The sequence below is a fragment of the Furipterus horrens genome, unplaced genomic scaffold, assembly GCF_987537825.1.
Source record: "Furipterus horrens unplaced genomic scaffold, mFurHor1.1.pri manual_scaffold_4, whole genome shotgun sequence".
Lineage (NCBI taxonomy): Eukaryota > Metazoa > Chordata > Mammalia > Chiroptera > Furipteridae > Furipterus > Furipterus horrens.
In genome coordinates, this window is record NW_028327174.1 from 88859507 (window position 1) to 88876931 (window position 17425).

At 37.9% G+C, this 17425-nt stretch overlaps 2 protein-coding genes across 2 annotated transcripts in view; one reads left to right on the top strand and one right to left on the bottom strand.

The window, feature by feature from the left end:
- USPL1 (ubiquitin specific peptidase like 1) overlaps positions 1–4714 on the bottom strand; it is a 34601-nt gene extending 29887 nt beyond the window's left edge. The window contains exons 1-3 of the mRNA XM_090273736.1: positions 4548–4714; positions 1446–1611; positions 805–933 (exon numbers count right to left, since the gene is read on the bottom strand). Of these exons, the coding sequence (XP_090129862.1) occupies positions 805–933; positions 1446–1544 (228 nt within the window). The 5' untranslated portion in view covers positions 1545–1611; positions 4548–4714. The remainder of the gene's footprint in view (positions 1–804; positions 934–1445; positions 1612–4547) is intronic.
- A 47-nt stretch (positions 4715–4761) lies between these two features.
- LOC150012389 (uncharacterized) overlaps positions 4762–17425 on the top strand; it is a 143093-nt gene continuing 130429 nt past the window's right edge. Inside the window, exon 1 of the mRNA XM_090275167.1 lies at positions 4762–4882. Within this exon, the coding sequence (XP_090131293.1) occupies positions 4762–4882 (121 nt within the window). The remainder of the gene's footprint in view (positions 4883–17425) is intronic.

A 17425-nucleotide genomic window follows, 5' to 3' on the forward strand; every position in this document is an offset into this window, starting at 1 on the left:
GGTTCAATTCCCAGTCAGGGCGCATACCTAGGTTGCAGGTTTGATATCTGGTCTGGGTATATGCAACCCCCAGCATACAGGAGGCAACCAATCGGTGCTTCTCTCTCTCCCTTCCTCTCTCTCTAAAAGCAATGAAAAAATGTCCTCGGGTAAGGATGAAAAAAATAAAGTATTTAAAATTAGAAGTATGTGGTCCAATCAGAGCTCTGCAGCTTTATGGAGATCTTGAGTTCCTAAACTCTCTGCATCTGTTTTCTTATTCACAAAGTTGAAACACCTACCTTTAAAAGTGTTGAGAATTACATGTGTATATAACAGTTTTATAACTGTCAAGTACAATAAAACACAGTGTATTATGGAGTTTAATGAGCTCCTATATACAAGTTTGCTAGCATAAATACAAATTACTGTAATTAATCCTAAAAGATATTTAGAGCCTCAGTATATAATGTAGAGATTAATAACTTTTCCAGTACATTCCGAAACTAATAAACCGAAGAGAAGAGATTAACTACTACACACCAGCAGCTAACAAGAGCCCACCAACAAGGTTAAAAAAAAAAAATCAATCTTGAAATGTATTTTTTCCTCTCACAAGTCTAATGACAATAAAAATAAACATCTTCTTACAATAACTCAGGAAACCAGATAGAAAAACAAAATATTTAAAAGGCTATACCAGACATATCCAGAAACTCTGAGTATTAAAACTGTACAGTCTAAATAACACAAAATGAGTACAAATTAAACACCGAAGAAAGCAAAAAGCCAAAACCTTGATACCATCTAAAATGAATACATTACCTGTGGATCTTCACACAAATAGATAGATTCTTGAAAACTAATTTGGTAAGTCTTTAAGGCTTTTAACTTTCCCTTCTCTCTACAAACAGGACAATACCCATCTGACGGGATGTTAGCAGAATCATAAGTCTAAAAGAGAAATAAAGGAAATTAAAATACAGACATTACTAGATTGTGCCAAAGTACAGTTAAATGGAAAAACAACCAGAAAAGAATTACAACTTTCACTTAGAAGTATCCTGGCAAAATATTTTCAACATGGCAAATAAAAATATGTATATAGGCTATAAATACAGCAATTATTCTAAAAAGAATATATTGTAGTTTTAAATATTAAAATTTAAGTGTTAGAAATAACATGTTTTATTTTCAAGAAAAAAAATAATGTAAATTGCCAGAAAAAAATACATGTTCCATATTTTCAAAGAACACTAAATCATAAGGTCTGCGTTTTATTTCTACTTTCACTTATTAATAAAACAGAGAGGTAAACAAATTAAAAAAATCTTTCGCCAATACTGTAAGATTTCCGTGGTAGATGATACATTTATAAGTTAAATGGTAAAATTAAAATCAAATTAAGTCTTGAAAATAGAAGAAACACCCAAGTCTGCACTGAGGCAAAAAATAAGTTCACTAACTTTTCCCAAATACCCCACCATGTGGAGTGAAGATACCCCTATATCAGTCCCTGGTCCAATCATTGGCAAACCATTTCCATTCTTCAAGGAATCCATCATTCCGAGTCATTGGCTAATTTATTTCACTTGAAACATGTCAATATCACTAACGATTTTTCAATGAACCCTGGAAAAAAAAAAGCCAACAGATAATTAAATAAATATCCTACTTAACTTGAAATAGAGCTTTGGTATTTTACAAAAAGTATATATAAAGTATATTTTGAGAACTATATACCCTAGGATAAACATATTCTGAGACTGTAATCTTGAAGTGAAAAAATACTTAAATATATTTATAAGTCTAGCAGATTCGTGGGGAGAGAGCAGAGACTGGCAATAGGACTGGTTTTCACAGATTCATTTCTAAGCAAACTTATCAAAACTTGTAATAGAGGTAACTATTATTTAAAGCCATTTTTTACTGACCAGAGTTTGAATGCCTAAGTTTTTAGAGTTTATGCACAGTTTAAAACAAATGCCAGCATTACACTAGGAAAATACTTTAACAACCTCAGATCCGTGTGCCATTACTTGACAAGGGACCGAAGAACTCCACACACTTGTGCTTTCAACCACAAACAATACTTCAACTGACAATAGTGCTGCTTTTCAAAAGCTGCCAACAAGATACTATTTCGTATTAAAGTAAATGATCTGTATCAGAACAAAAAATATATAAACACTGTCACAGTACAAATTACACATGTAACAAGCCTGTTCTGAGTGTAGTCCCATGACCTAGAATCACATTCAGGAAAGTCAAAATTAGGAGACTGGAGCTCAGTGTAAGAAAAGTGATTGTTGGAAGTAGTGTAGATATGGATTTAAAATACAGGAAAACCAGAGACAGGAGACCTATATGCTGAGTGAATCATCACTTAGCAGGGCTGTTGTAAAATAATTTCAAACAAAAGTCCCAAACCTAGAAATCATGATTCCATAACAACCATCTCCTGGGAAACTGCAGTTCATCAGTTCACTTAAAAAACTAGTTATGCTAGTTCATTCCATATATATACACTTTACACACCTTCAAGACAAGAAATATTTTTTTTAAATAACTCTTCCTGAATATCAATGAATCTCAATTTCCTATTCCTGAAAAAATTATCCATAAGGCAGGATTTCTCAACTACAGCATTATAGATATTTGGACCAGCTCATTCTTTGTTGTGAGTGCTGCCCTGTGCATTTTATGTGATGTTTAGCAACATCTATGACCTCTACCCACTAGATGCCAATGGTACTCACTCCTCAGCTGTGACAATCAAAAATGTCTCCTGAGAGGCAAAAAAAAACCCCATGGAGAACCATAGCAAAGAATTAAAAACAAGACTGGTGCTTAATTTTTTATTTTTAAGCTGCTCATGGACAACACCACTTTATTATCTCTGGCTGGGTCTACTTATAATCAATCTGCTTACAAAAGGAAACTATAGAGGAAAGAGACAAACTTCTACAGTTTCAGAGTAGCTAAAGGATGGGGCTCTACACCTCCAGGTCTGGTTTCAGCAATTTCTTTGTAAAATTGGTGGTCCTAAGAATTAAGTGCACTAACACATGTAAAATGTTTAGCATCTGACACATAGTAAATTTTAACTGCTATATATTTGGTGCTAATTTTATACTTCACTCTGTAGAAAATATGAAACCCATCTTGTATCATTCTCAAAAGAAAAACAGGTAATCTCTGTACCTTGATTAAATTATTTTCAATGAAAATTTCCATTTGCTTCAGGAATCAAGAAAACTTTTCCAGGTGGTTCTCCCTGGCTCTCAATTATAAAAGTGAAACAGGAGGAGCATTCAGATCTGCTCCCCTAATCCCACCAACAGCTCAATGAGAAAAGCAGGTAGATTGGTGGATGAAATCCTAAATATGCAGAACATCCCCACCTGGAGGAAAATTCACTTAATAAGATACCAGAATTGGCCTGTTCAGGTCTTTCAAATACAACTTCCTTTGTCCTCCCTTAAAAAATAACCAGCTCCTCTCTCTTGTCTCTCGTCTATATTTTGGCATGTCCCTCCTTCCGAACACATACACCAGAAAATTTGAGTGTTTCTCTACTCTTTCACTTCCCTCTTCTTCACGCAGAAGACACCAATTATGTAGACAGTTCTCTGGAAGCGTCTCAAATCCCTACCTCTTTTCCTGCCATCCGCATCAATTATCACCGCCGAAGTGATGCTTCTATAAAACAAGTCTGAGCTTGTCCCTGCCCAGCTTACGATCACCTCTTAACACCAACCTGATTATATATAGTTCAGAAACAGCGAATGTTGCCTAACAGTAGCATTATGATTTAAACGACAGGTCACTGCATAGTGACCTCACAGTTTGACCCTCCTCTACTCTTCACCCCACAGCATCTTTCTTCTGACGCCCCCTTTTCCATAACCTCTGTGAGCCACTGGTACTCTAGAAGCCCGAATGTGAATTATTAACGCAGTATGGACCCAATAGACAGCACAGTATGTGTAAACTTTGTCCTGGGAATAACGAACAAGATGCAATTAAGCTTAATTCACAGTCCGCGTGCAAAGTGGGAAAACCCAAAGAACAAACAGTTACAAGAGGAGCCTTATACCTATTTGAGCTTGACCTCCAAGACCAAGTAGGGGTCAGCAAGTGCAAAGGTGAGGCCACAACAGACGTGAAGTGAAACCGAAGAATGGAGTCGGCTTTCGCGCCCACCAGGTCGGGGACCAAACCCAGCCATAGTGAGTCAAAGATGTCTAGGACCCGCAGAGATCAGTTTCAAACCCCAACATTGGAAATCCCAGAAGGCGTACAGTTCCGTAAACCCTGCCCATCTAAACTCTCTTTGCAAGAGGGGAAAACAACTCTGGTTTCTCTTCAGCATTTACCTCTCAGTCCAAACGAACCTATACCTCTATCTACATACCTTGATCCTCTACCCCTCCCACTGGAACCTAGTCCCAGCCCCTCCCTCTCCCAGCCCAGCCCATTCTTTCAGCGTGCACACTGCTTCACAGATCAATTAGGTTCTGTCCTCTTTTCCTATTTCGCGAGCTGAAGGACACCTTCTGCCTTACCTGCGGCGAGTACTCTTTTTCGCACCGGTTCGACTCGAACTCCAGTTCCACCGCACAGTGCAACGTTCACTCCACGTTCAACCTCAGCCTACCCTCCCCCACCGCCATCCCCGCTAGGAAAACAGCTTCCGGCTTGAGTCCGCGACAAAGAAGTTCCCCTTCCTACTCCGCCCGGGGCCCAAAAGGATTATGTCCGTAAGTGTGGCGGAAGGCGATGACGGGGGCACTTCCGCTACGCTCCCGCAGAGGTGTGCCTTCAGCCTGGCTGCTGCAGCAGCAGTTTCATTCGCGACGACGACTGGGGGCGGGGCTGGTGGCTGCAGAGCCGGCCATCTGTGAGTGACTGGGTTGAGGGAGGCGACAGTTCTGGAAGCTGCTGGAAAGCGCTCCAGTAGCGGAGGTGACGCCAGTAGGGGTGGGGCGTGATTAAAACTAGTTTGAAGGCGGCTGCGGAGGGATTACGCTAAGAAAAGTGACTGGCACGTGTCTTGCTGTTTCTTGGCCCGCGTAACCCCGAGTCGGAATCCTACATGCCCTTGAGTTACCTGGTGGGTGGGTGAGGGATGGGCTCCCGAGCCGGCAGAGGGTGCATCAGAGGCCGGTACGTCCTGAGGAGCCACGGTCGCGGGGACTGTGGGCCTCGCGAGGCCTCCTAAAACCTCAGTAAGAGTCGAACTGCCCGAGTGCGTACTCACTAAGGGTCACCACACACGGTGCTGCCTCTCCCTGACTCCCCAAACCCTTTCCTCGAGACCAGGGACTTTTCTGCCCGGATTCTGGGATGTTTCTGCTCCTTTCCTCCCTCCCAGATCTTCTAACGGTAAGGGGAGTAGCCAAAAGCACAGAGAGTCAGCTGTCCATGACCCGTTCTAACTAGTCAGCCTTAGATCTGTCTGTGCCGCTCTGGCTTCTCGCTCCTGCCTTGTTTTAACTTAGGGTGAATGGGGAGTTCTCATTTAAAGTTTAAGGCTCTGTTTTCCTGGGAAGGTCATGTGGTTCAAGGGACATCGTGACTACATGTGCTATTTCCTAGTCTGCATTCTGAATCTTGGGGGCAGTGTAGTCTTTTTCAGTCTTTTGGTTGTAGTTATAAAATAACAGTATGTAGTATCTAGCCAGTTCTTTACAACGTAACCATTGGCAGTTTTGGTCTTTTTTTTTTTTCAAGTGGTTTCAAACTAAATGATGATATTGTGGAATAATACTGATCATTTTGATAGGGTGGTATATAGGAAACAAGTCCTGTGTACTGAAGTTCTTCAGTAAAAAGGATTTTAGTTTTTGGTACTTCTGAATGCAAATGGTTAAGCAATCCAGCAGGGAGTTTATGTTTTATCCAGATGGAAATATAGACTGGTTAGTTTTTGTTTACCTTTTTTGTTGTATTAGATCAGCTGTTTTCAACCATTTTCATCTCATGAAACACATAAACTAGTTACTAAAATAATGCGGCACACCAAAAAATACATTTTTTCCTGATCTGATGGAAAAATGGATGTAATTTTTATTCATTCATATGAACAGCTATCATTTTGTTGGCTGTTGTCATATTTTTAATTTGATAAGCTAAGGGACAAGAGGTCAGTGCCCCTGACTAGTCAGGTATCGACTGCATGTTTTAAAAATTCTTGCCCACACCGACTGAAAATCGCTGTACTAGATTATTAATGTGGTGTATTTTTAATAACATCTAACTAGTTAGGTTTTTTTTTTAATGACTTATGAAATAGTAACTGAAACTCAGGGTTTTTTTTATCATTATTTTTTCCATTTTTTTGGAGTGGAGCACACTTTTTTGCTAATTAAACACTTGCTGAATATGAACTTCATACATTGAACAAAGTAATTGATTCAGTTAAAATGTAGCTAAAATTATTAAGATTGAAAAATCAGCATTCCCAAACTGAATTATATTGATCAAACATTGTTGTCAGCAAAGTTGATTTGTAATCCGTCAGTGAAAATTTGATTTTTTTGCCAGGAATAAGTATTTAATTGTAACAAACTAAATGGAGGTGGAGCTTAGGTTGTGAAAAGAAATAAGTGGATTTTAGTATATGTTGCAGAGCTTTTCCCCTTGTGAAGGGTAGACAAAGTCATATAAGGTTTTATAAGATAAAAGGAAGGATACTAATATAGAACAGTCAATCCGGGAAAGTTAACTACAAAATTCTCCATTTATATCAGAGGAATGATACCATGTTCAGAAAATTGTACACATGTCTTATTTATTACTGGGGTATTTGGAACGCCTCTTTCATTGTACTACAGTGGTCCCTAAAGGAGTACATTACCTTCCAGTAGGATTAAAGCTCAGTGTTTCTATCCCTTTTCAGCAATGTGGGACAGTTTTATTTATTGCCATTTAAAACTAACATGATTAATCAAAGAGCTTTTATTTAATTAATAACCAGTGAGCAGCTACAGTAGGAATACAGTGTTGAATGATTAGGATTTTCTTTTCTTTTTTCTCTTCTCATAATGTCAGCTTTTGCCTCCTTTGCTAGGTTGCGTTCCTAAATCACAAGACAAGTCTTCAGCCAAACCTGGGATATAAAAACTGCCTGTTTGTTTTGGTCTCATCAAAAAGATGAGAGATGAAGTGACTAACCATATTTTCTAGTAGCACCTTTGTGAGTACAGTCTATGATCTCTTAACCTGATTCCAGCATTCAGAAGGCTTTGAAAACCAAAAACTTTTAAAGCTTGGAGACAAAATTTATTTGGTAGCAAAATATGAACTTTGAGGAAGTTATATAAGGTCTTTATCCCATATGTTTTGCTGAAGAAATATTATGTTTGATTATGGGGTGTGGCCCATTGCCACTGGTATGTTAGGTATTACATAATGGTTTGTTTACCTTATGACATTTTTAAAGTTCCAAGATATTATTTCTAAAACCCATCCACCCCCTGGGTTTTGGCTAAGGAATGAGAACCTGTATTAATATTTTTGGCAATGCAATTGTGCTAGGCATTTGTATTATTTAAAAAATTAATACAGGTTAAGTTCTTTTCCTCAGTGAATTTACTTGAGTTAGAAGGGTAGAAAAAATTACATTTATTATACTGTAATGTGTTTGTTGATAGAGGTGTGCACAGCCTCTTAGGGTAGCAATGTAGAAACAACATGAAATATTGGTAGTCAAAGGGTTTGGGATGATCTTGTACTTTAGACTCTTAAATTTAGATAGATCATGACAACCCATTATGTAGCCTAAACTTACCTGGCTCTGTTTTGCCCACAGAAAATGAAAAGACAGTACAGTATGATAAAGAAGAGTGATAGAGTAGTAGATATTGGAATATCTGATTTGTAATACTAACTCATCTGCTGTGTTTCCTTACACAGGTCACTTAATTTTCAAGGCCTTAACTTACAGATCTATGAGAAGTTTAGAATATATGAATCTCTTAAGGAAGGTCCCTTATAGTCCCAACATTCTACCTGTGGGTATTTACCCTTAGACTATACCTACTTTTTATAAATGTTTTCTGTCAAGAACAGGATCCTATTTTATCTCAAACTACTGATCTAAATTTTGTGTTTTCCTTTTGGATTAGATAATACATTCACATGGTTCAAAATTCAAAGAGTGAAAAAGATATGCAGTTAAAAGTCTTCCTTCCACACTTGTTCCTCAACCACCCAGTTTCTTGCCAACAAAGCAGCTGATGCCAACAGTTTGTTTTATATTTTTCAAAAAAAAATTTTAGGCATGTATAAGCAAATAAGTACTATATATATATTTTATTTTTCTCTTCCCCATTTTTTATACATAAATGCTACATACTATGCATAGATTACTCTAATTTTTCACTGATTTTAGAAGTTGTTCTGTATCATTATATAAAGTATTTCTCCATTCTTCTTTTGATGTATCATTTCATCAGTCCCTTCTTTTTGGATATTTAGGATTTTTTTCCTGATTCTTATGAAAAGTATTATGCAATGAATAACTCGGTACATTCATATTTTCTATATATGTGTATATACTTGTGACCAAGACAGTGGCGCATAGCTCTGTTGGAGTAGTGACACAGTTGATAAAATGTTACTTAATAACCAATAACATAAACAGATTGGTAAATAGGACTGTCAGCATTGTGTTTCTTGGGTTCCATCAACTTTGACTTAATGCATTCCCTATGCCAGTATAATAGAATGGTATAGTGGAGTCAACACCCTACTTGGTTCTAAAATAAGCATATGAGATAAATCATATCACCTGAATGACTGTCTCTTCATTTGAGCCTTAGATGAGATTATGTGTAGGGACCTTGTCCTAAATAAACAAATATTTTAATTTTTAAACACTCAAATCATGCAGCAGAGGAAGGCTTTCAATGAGAGGCATATAAGAACTGAGAGGGATGTAACAACAGGTTTGTGTTTTCCAGCTCAGGTTCACTTCACGGTGTATGCTCATTGAGTGCTATTTAAATTGATATTTTTCTTTTAGAGTTTTTGCCAAGCACATATACTTGTCAAATTTGCGTATGATGTAATTTCTATGTATTCCCCCTTTACCAATAAGAAAGCTAAGCCTAAAAGAAGTTAACAATTTACCCAGATCTGCATGACAAAGTGGCAGAACTGGGACTAGAACCTACAACTAATTTCTAATCCATGATTTTTTCCAGTATATCACGTGCTCTCATAATTTAACATGTGTCTTTAACAGTAGATCTGGGAAAGCCCACTGGTTAGGGATGCTTTAGATACATTTACTATGCCTAGGCTGTAGAGCAACCTGGAGTTCAGAAAGCAGCAGTGCTTTCTTCTGATGGCAAAATAACATTCTATGAGTAATTATTGAAGTAATCACACAACATGTTGATTAACAATTAGGAGGGCTCCAAATTAATTTAAGAAAAAGAAGAAGAAGAAGCTGATACGGAGAAACATTTCTGATGGGGACATAGGTGTCACTTCCAGATGAGTATCAGTCATAAAGACTGGAAAGAAATTAGAATTATTTGGAAACAGAGTCTTACATTCCCCAGAATTCATACCATCACTTAATTTAGCCAGGAAAATCTAAACCATCAGAAAAGAAGTGGTGATTAAAAGATTGGTGACTGTGCGGTAGTAACTATTCCCTTGAAGTTGGCATGACAGCACCTGATGTCTCATCATACTTTTGACCCCAAAACTGCTGGCTTGTCAAGCTGTCCACACTGTTTGAGCAGCCCTCTCCCCTCTACCTGCACTCAATTCCTTATTACCACTTGCTGTTTTCTTCATAGCATATATATCATATATTTGTTATTGTCTGTCTCTCTACTAGGTTGTGAGCTCTCTGAGGGCAAGAACTACATCTGTCTAGTTGACTGTTATATATATATACGTTGCCTGGTTGATATATATATACACGTTGCCTGGTATATAGTACGTATTTTTAATGAATGATCTTGGTGGGTCCCAACTCCCAATTTATGTGGCTCACCCAACTTTTAAAATGAAAGCTTTTCAACAGTATATTACCCCACATACTTACCTTTGTTATTCAGAGTTGGTTTGGTGGAAGAAGTGTATGCAACTTATATGCTCATCTTACTGAGAAAAGCATTAACTTATTCGTGAATGTGCAAGGCAGTATGCTAAATGCTGGATGAATACAAAGGTGAATAATGCAGAGTCCTTATCCCTAAAGAGGAGTGAGACATTTGTAAACAAGTAGCTTTCATCTAAGGCAAAATGAGGTAAATGCTAAATAGAGTTGTACAAGCAATGTTCTGTAGCAGTAATGAAGAAATGATGATTAATTTTAATTACAGGAGGGGCCTCTTGGAGTTAAATTTTGACTGGTCATGAACAGAGAAAAATAGAACTGAAGTCCCTCTATGTGCAGAATAGAAAGGAATAAATGTTTAGCTTCTTTTTAAAAAGTCCTTAAAATAGTAACATTTACCACAAAGAAATCTTATAAAGCATTGTCATCAAGCAATCTTTAAAAATTTCAGTTATTAATAAAATTACTGGCCTTACTGCTGAGTAATATTCATCATCTATATATATATATATACCACATTTTAATTTATTCATCTGTTATGTTGCTTCCAGCACAAGTAATAATCATCAGTAATATTGTATTAACTTTGTACAGTGACAAATGGTTACTAGACTTATTGTGGTGATCACATCATAAGGCATCTAAATGTCAAATCCCTAAGTTGTACACCTGAAACTAATTAATATTTTATGTTAACAATACTTTAATAAAAAATTAAAAACTGATCATTACCCATTTTATTTTACTCATTTCATCATATGAGATGAACCCCTTTAGTTTCACTGTTTCTTTGTTTTATTTCATTATGAACTCATAAGGATGATGGATTCATTTATTTTATAACAGATTTTATATAACATGAAATAATTTTAGGCTTTGTAAAATAGCAAAAATTAGCAATGTAAATTAGAAGGAACTTGAAATGTTCATTAAAGAATATAAGATTTGTATAATAAGCAGTTATGTAAAAAATTCTCTTTTTAATGCTTTCCAACAGTGGAAAACACAATTTGAAGGTTATAGCAAAAAATGTTTTAACTGACAATGTCTCAATGTTCTTTGGAATTCTAGCGATAAACGTTGTTGGGTCAGTTTGTATTTTAAGTTGCTAAAAGAATGTTGATTAAGTTTAAAGAATTTATACATGAAAGACCAGTTATAGAAGCCCTAATAAGCAAAATTTTTATCAGTGTTTAAGCTGTTTAGTACACAGAAGAGCATATAAAGGATATAATCTGGTACCAGACCATTGGGCTCATTTGACAGTTGTAATTTCCAGTCATGTCCACATATTTAACAGCAGTTTTACCCTCAAGTAGCCCTGGCTGGTTTGGCTCAGTGGATTGAGCGTCAGCCTGCGAGCTAAGTGTCGCTGGTTCGATCTTCCAGTCAGGGCACATCAGAGAAGGAAAACTCTGACTCCAAAAAACCTCCGCTGCCTTGCGGCATACCTCTTCAGGGGAAAGGCTAGGGGAGTAAACCCCGACAGAAAATACGGAGCCGGAGTCCCTAAGGCGGTTTGACGTTGTAGTCAACACCGGCAACTCCTGCGGCGCACCTGAAGCCAAGCTGTATTGACTCCATCTTTCCCTTGGATCCTTCAGCTGCGAAGAGAGGGGGGGTCTGCTGCATGGGCAACAGCAGACCCTCCATATCACCCTGCCCAGGCTCTGTAGCTTCAGCTTCACTGGAGAGGACACTCCAGCGACATCGCAAGATGTCGATTCAACACGGGAGGAGACAGATACCGTGTCACTCCCGAGTCGGACTGCACAGCCATTCTCGGCGGTGCAGATAGACTCTTAAGAAGCTACACCATCATCTCTCGAGACGGACGGCTGCCGACGACGACCCTCAAGTATCAGGAAGGCACTATTTTCCTAATCCGGAAAGAAATTTCAGAATTCATTTTCTCAAATGTAATTTGTTGTGATTAATCAATAAAATAATGTTTGGTTTGGGTACTGATGAACTTTAAGATCATATCGCCCATTAATTCTTACAGTAAATGAGAGGTAGTAGTATATTTTTTCTGAATATGGAGTATATAAACCCTGAAAGTTGCTCGCTTGGCAGTTAAATGAGAAAAAATCTTGGAATAAATTATTTTCTGAAAATTCAAGGGCAGAGAGATAGGAAAGTTGGGAAATGTTAACTTCAGGATATTGTGCCAGGAATAATAAATACATTTACTACCTTCAAAAATTTCCCTTTGAGAACAGAACAAGTTAAATGGCATGGCAGAATCAGTCAGATCCATTCTATAAGACAGGTCTTTTCAAAATGTCAGTCACAAAGACAAAAGATACATGATAACCAAATGCAAGGCAAAGACTTTGATTTAATTCTGATTGGGAGAAGAAAAAGACTGGGATTTGGATATTCTTTGTCTTCCTAGGTGTGTTAATGGTTGTTACCATTATTTAGGAAAGTAGCCTTTTTCTTAAGGAGGTGTATCTGAAGTGTAGTTAGAAGTAAAGTTATCTTCAATATGTGTGTGTGCCTATATGTATACATATGTACATATAGGAAAAACTTTTAAATGTATCTCTGTGGTAGATGTAAAGGAAATTAACATACTATAAACTTTTCTGTATGTTTGAGTATGTAAAACAAGAAGTTGGGAGAAAATAGTCACCTCCAGGTAGCATTTATCACTCACTTCTACTCTCAGTTCTTGTCCTACCTCAGGCCTTCTCCTATTTAGTATCTTCTGCTGTCTTCCTCTTTAAACATTGGAATGTCTCAGAGCTCAGAGCTCTTACCAGTTTGCATTCAACCCTAAGTAATCTTATCTGTCTTTTTTCTTTTTTAGTATATTTTATTGATTATGCTGTTACAGTTGTCCCAATTTCTTTTCCCTTTGCTCCCCTCTGCCCAATGCCCCCCTTCCCTCCAACAATCCTATCCCTTTTAGTTCATGTCTATGGGTCCTGCATATAAGTTCTTTGGCTTCAGCCTTTCCTATACTATTCTTAACATTCCCCTGTCTATTTTGTACCTACCAATTATGTTTCTTAATCCCTGCACCATTGCCCCCTTCCCCCTCCCAGCTGATAACCCTCTAAATGATCCCATACCTATGATTCGGTTCCTATTCTGGTTGTTTGCTTAGTTTGTTTTTGTTTTTATTTTTTAGATTCAGTTGTTGATAGTTGTGAGTTTGTTGTCATTTTAATGCTCATAATTTTGATCTTCTTTGTCTTAAATTAAGTCCCTTTAACGTTTTACATAATAATGGCTTGGTGATGATGACCTCTAGCTTTACCTTGTGTGCCTTGTGTGGGAAGCACTTTATCTGCCCTCCCATTCTAAATAATAGCTTTGCTGGATAGAGTAATCTTGGTTGTAGGTCCTTCCTTTTCATCATTTTGTATACTTCTTGCCAGCCCCTTCTTGCCTGCAAAGTTTCTTTGAGAAATCAGCTGATAGGTAACTCTCTTCCGTTATCTTACTGCTTTTCAGATTCTCTCTTTATCTTTAACCTTTGGTATTCTAATTATATGATGTGTCTCGGTATGGTCCTCTTTGGATCTAGCTTGTTTGGGGCTCTCTGTGCTTCCTGGACTTGTCTTATTTCCTTCACCAAATTTGGGAAGTTTTCCTCCATTATTTTTTCACATAAGTTTTCAATTTCTTGCTCTTCCTCTTCTTCTTCTGTCACTCCTATGATTCGGAAGTTGACATGTTTAAAGTTGTCCCAGAGATTCATAAACCTCTCCTCATTTTTTTCAATTCTTGTTTCCTCTTTTTGTGCTGGTTGACTGTTTATTTCTTCCTTATGTTCCAAATCATTGATTTGAACCCTGGTTTCCTTCCATTCACCTCTGGCTTTGTGTGGATTTTTCTTCATTTCACTTAGCATAGCCTTCATTTCTTCTCTTATGCATTTGCTGTATTTAATCTTGTCTGTCAAATCTGTGAGCATTGTTATCACCAGTGTTTTGAACTCTACATCAGTTAGGTTGGCTGTCTCTTCATCACTTAGTTTTCCCACTGGAAACTTGATCTCTTCCCTATTCTGGGCCATACTTCTCTCTCCTTAACTTGACAGCTTTCTATGTTTGCCTCTGTGTCTTAGGTAGAGCTGTCATACTTGTTACATTGTAAGGGGAGGAGCCTTAGGTATTTGTTAGTACAGGGCAAACGTAGTTTCACTACACTGTGGTACTGTGTGTGGGGGAGGGGTCTGAGAGGGAACAATGCCACTTGCTCAGCACTCATCCCTTTTTCAGGTACTTCTCCCAGTTCTCCCCCTCTAACTCTTGCCCTGACCATGGTTCCCAGAGGGGATGGGTCTGCAGATGTCATAGGATCATGGGGGCCCTCTAAACAAGTGGAATCTGCTGAAAGACCAGCTCTTTCTTACTCCGCCTCTAACCCCACTGGTTTTCACAGTCAGAGCAATGAGCTTTATTATCCCCAGAGCTGGAATGGTGAGCTGCATGGTCTCATCTGGGGCTGGGATTGCTCTCCAGGTTTCCCTTTCTACTTTTAAAGTGTATGACTGCGCTTTCCACCACAGGCCATAGTCACTGCCCTGCCTCCGCCACCATGTTCTCTCCATCCTGGCTCCTCCCTTCCTACCTGTCTGGATGAGTATTTCTTCTTTATTTCTTTGTTTGGTAGACTTCCATGCAATTTGACTTTTTGGCACTTCTGTTTTTTTTTATAGTTTTGAGGTAGTTGTAGTCCTTCTTAGTTGTGAAGGGAGATGCAGTGTGTCTACCTATACCTCCATTTTGGCCGGAGCACTCTTACCTGTATTATAGCTTGAAACACCACAAGTAGCAACTTCTCTTCCACAGTTGTGACAACCAAAAGTGTCACCAAACATTGCAAAAATGTCCACTGGGAGCAAAACTGCCTCCAGTTGAGGGCCAGTGGATTATAGCCATGACCTCCTGTTCTCCCTGCTTCCTTTGTTTCCTCCCTAGGGTTGATTCTCCATCTAGCAACTGAATTGTCAGGTAAACACATAGATCATTTCATACCTTTCCTCAAAACATTCCAGTAGCTTCCCATCTCATTAGGATCCAATCTATAAGTTTCTACAGATTCCTTATCTTCGTTCACACACACAAGTGAAGATTACTTTTTTCTCATGTAGAGCTGTTTTCCTACAAATTGTCAAGGGCACCTCTTCAACTGGGTGAATGCAACCCTTTACCCTGCCTTATTTTTCTTAACTGCATAATTATATGCTTTATTTGTTGAATGAATGGTAAGGTGAGAAATACAATAGTAATAATGTACACATGATGTGCAATTTTAATAATATGTACAATTTCAGTAATGTACTAAGATAAGTGCTAAAATTTCAAGAAAGGGTTAGCACTTGACGTAGCCCCAGAGGTTCTTGAAAGGCCTCCCAGAAAAATATGATGCCTGAATAGGACTTAGTCTGGTAGTTTAGTGAAGAGAAAGGTTAGTAGAGGGAGAAGAAAAAGAGTAGAGCAAATGATGATTTCAAATTTGAACTAACTAAAGTATCTCCATGAGGAGATTATTCTGACAGGTAGTTAAGAGATACAAATCTTGATCTCAGGAAAAACATTGGGACTGTAGGTACAGGTTTGGAAATAAATAGGCAGAAATGAGAGAATGTTTATGTGTCAGAATTGGAAGGAAAGCATTGACAATTTGTATGATAAACTAAAAAACATTCTCAAACCAAATGCCAAGGGGAAGGGGGAGGTATGCATGGTGGGAGGCAATGTAAAGTGAGGGCCGGGACTGCTGATGTGTTTCTCTATGATAGAAGGAACAAAGGAGATAGGGTCATCTGGTCATCTGTACTTTTCCCTTACTTTAATCTGGTCTTCAGGATTTACCAAAGTGTTGAGTACATCAGGCAAATAGAGCCTGCTGGCTATGATGAGTCACATAGATTCTAAGGTTATTTCAATTATTATGTATTAGAAAAATCACTTTCAAACTTGGAGATCTTTGGGGGGGTGCTTTAAAGCATGGATTATGATGTATTTTTATCTCATTTTTGGGGAGAATTGTAAACTATTTTTAGTATAACTGAAATAGTCATTTGTTGTACAACAGACCACTCCAAAACTTTGGGGCTTTAAAAAAAAATGGTTTATTATTGCCCTGGTTTGTGTGGCTCTGTTGGTTGTGCATTGCCCTGCAAACCAAAAGGTTGCAGGTTTCATTCTTGGTGAGGGCACATACCTTGGTTGCAGGTTTGGTTCCCAGTTGAGTTGTGTATGAAAGGCAAACAATTAGTGTTTCTCCTCACATCAGTGTTTCTTTCCCTCTTTCTCCCTCTCTTCCTCTCCTCTCTCTCCAAAAAGATAACATAAAATAAAAAAAATCATGCATGCTCTTGGGTGAGGGTTACAAAAACAAGTTTTATTATATCTCATGATTCTATAGGTGACTATAAAGTCCTTCTGCTGATCTCACTTGGGTCTGCTCATGCACCTGTACTCAGTCTATTATGTCCATACTGGGTGTCTAGGGCCCACGTGCTGCTTGTCAACTGGGCTTCTGTGTCTCCCAGAGGTCCCTCCTTATAGTCTCCCTCAGACTTTCTAAAATGGCAGCATAAGTGTTCAAGAGAGCAAAAGTGAAAGGCTTCAAGGCTGCTTCTGAGACTCAGAAGTTGCAAAACATCAATTCTGCCTCATTCTACCACACTATTATGTAGGCAGATTAACTCATCTAAACCTTACAACTATGCTATTAAAAGCAGGTACCATTAATACCTTCATTTTTAAAATGAGGAAGCTAAAACTCAGTACTGTTTTGACCCATGAGTACCGAACAGGCAAGCCAGTGAACCAGACATGGGTTTTAATCTCTCCTTTTCAACACATTTCGTGACATCAATTTATCTGAGCCTAATTCCTCATCTATAAAATGGGGTTTATACCCTATAAAGAATTATTTTTAGGATTTAATCATTTGATTTCTAAAGTGCCTAACAGAGTGCATGATAGAGAGCAGGTGCTCAAAAATGTTAGTATCACCACCTTGCACTTACTCTTCTCGGGTTCATTGGATGGGGAGATGTTTGTACATGCTATTTGTCTCATTGTCTTAAAGACATTGTTGATGGCCTAGACTAGAGTTATTATTAAAGAAGACTGTCGTTAACATTCCAATAGCAGAACAGCAATAAAAAAATATTCCATTACAATGGAATTAGTTATTTGAAGACTGCAATTCTTAGCTGTTCTACCTCAAGGTGTTAGTGCCTGATGATCACTTAATATATCACTCTCCCAGAGATTACTTACATTTTCAGAGGAAATAAAATGCCAATGAAGGAATAAAATAGAATTTTAGGTTTTGTGGCAAGTTAGTGAGGAAGCTAAGATTAGGAAAGGGATATTTTTGTGGTGT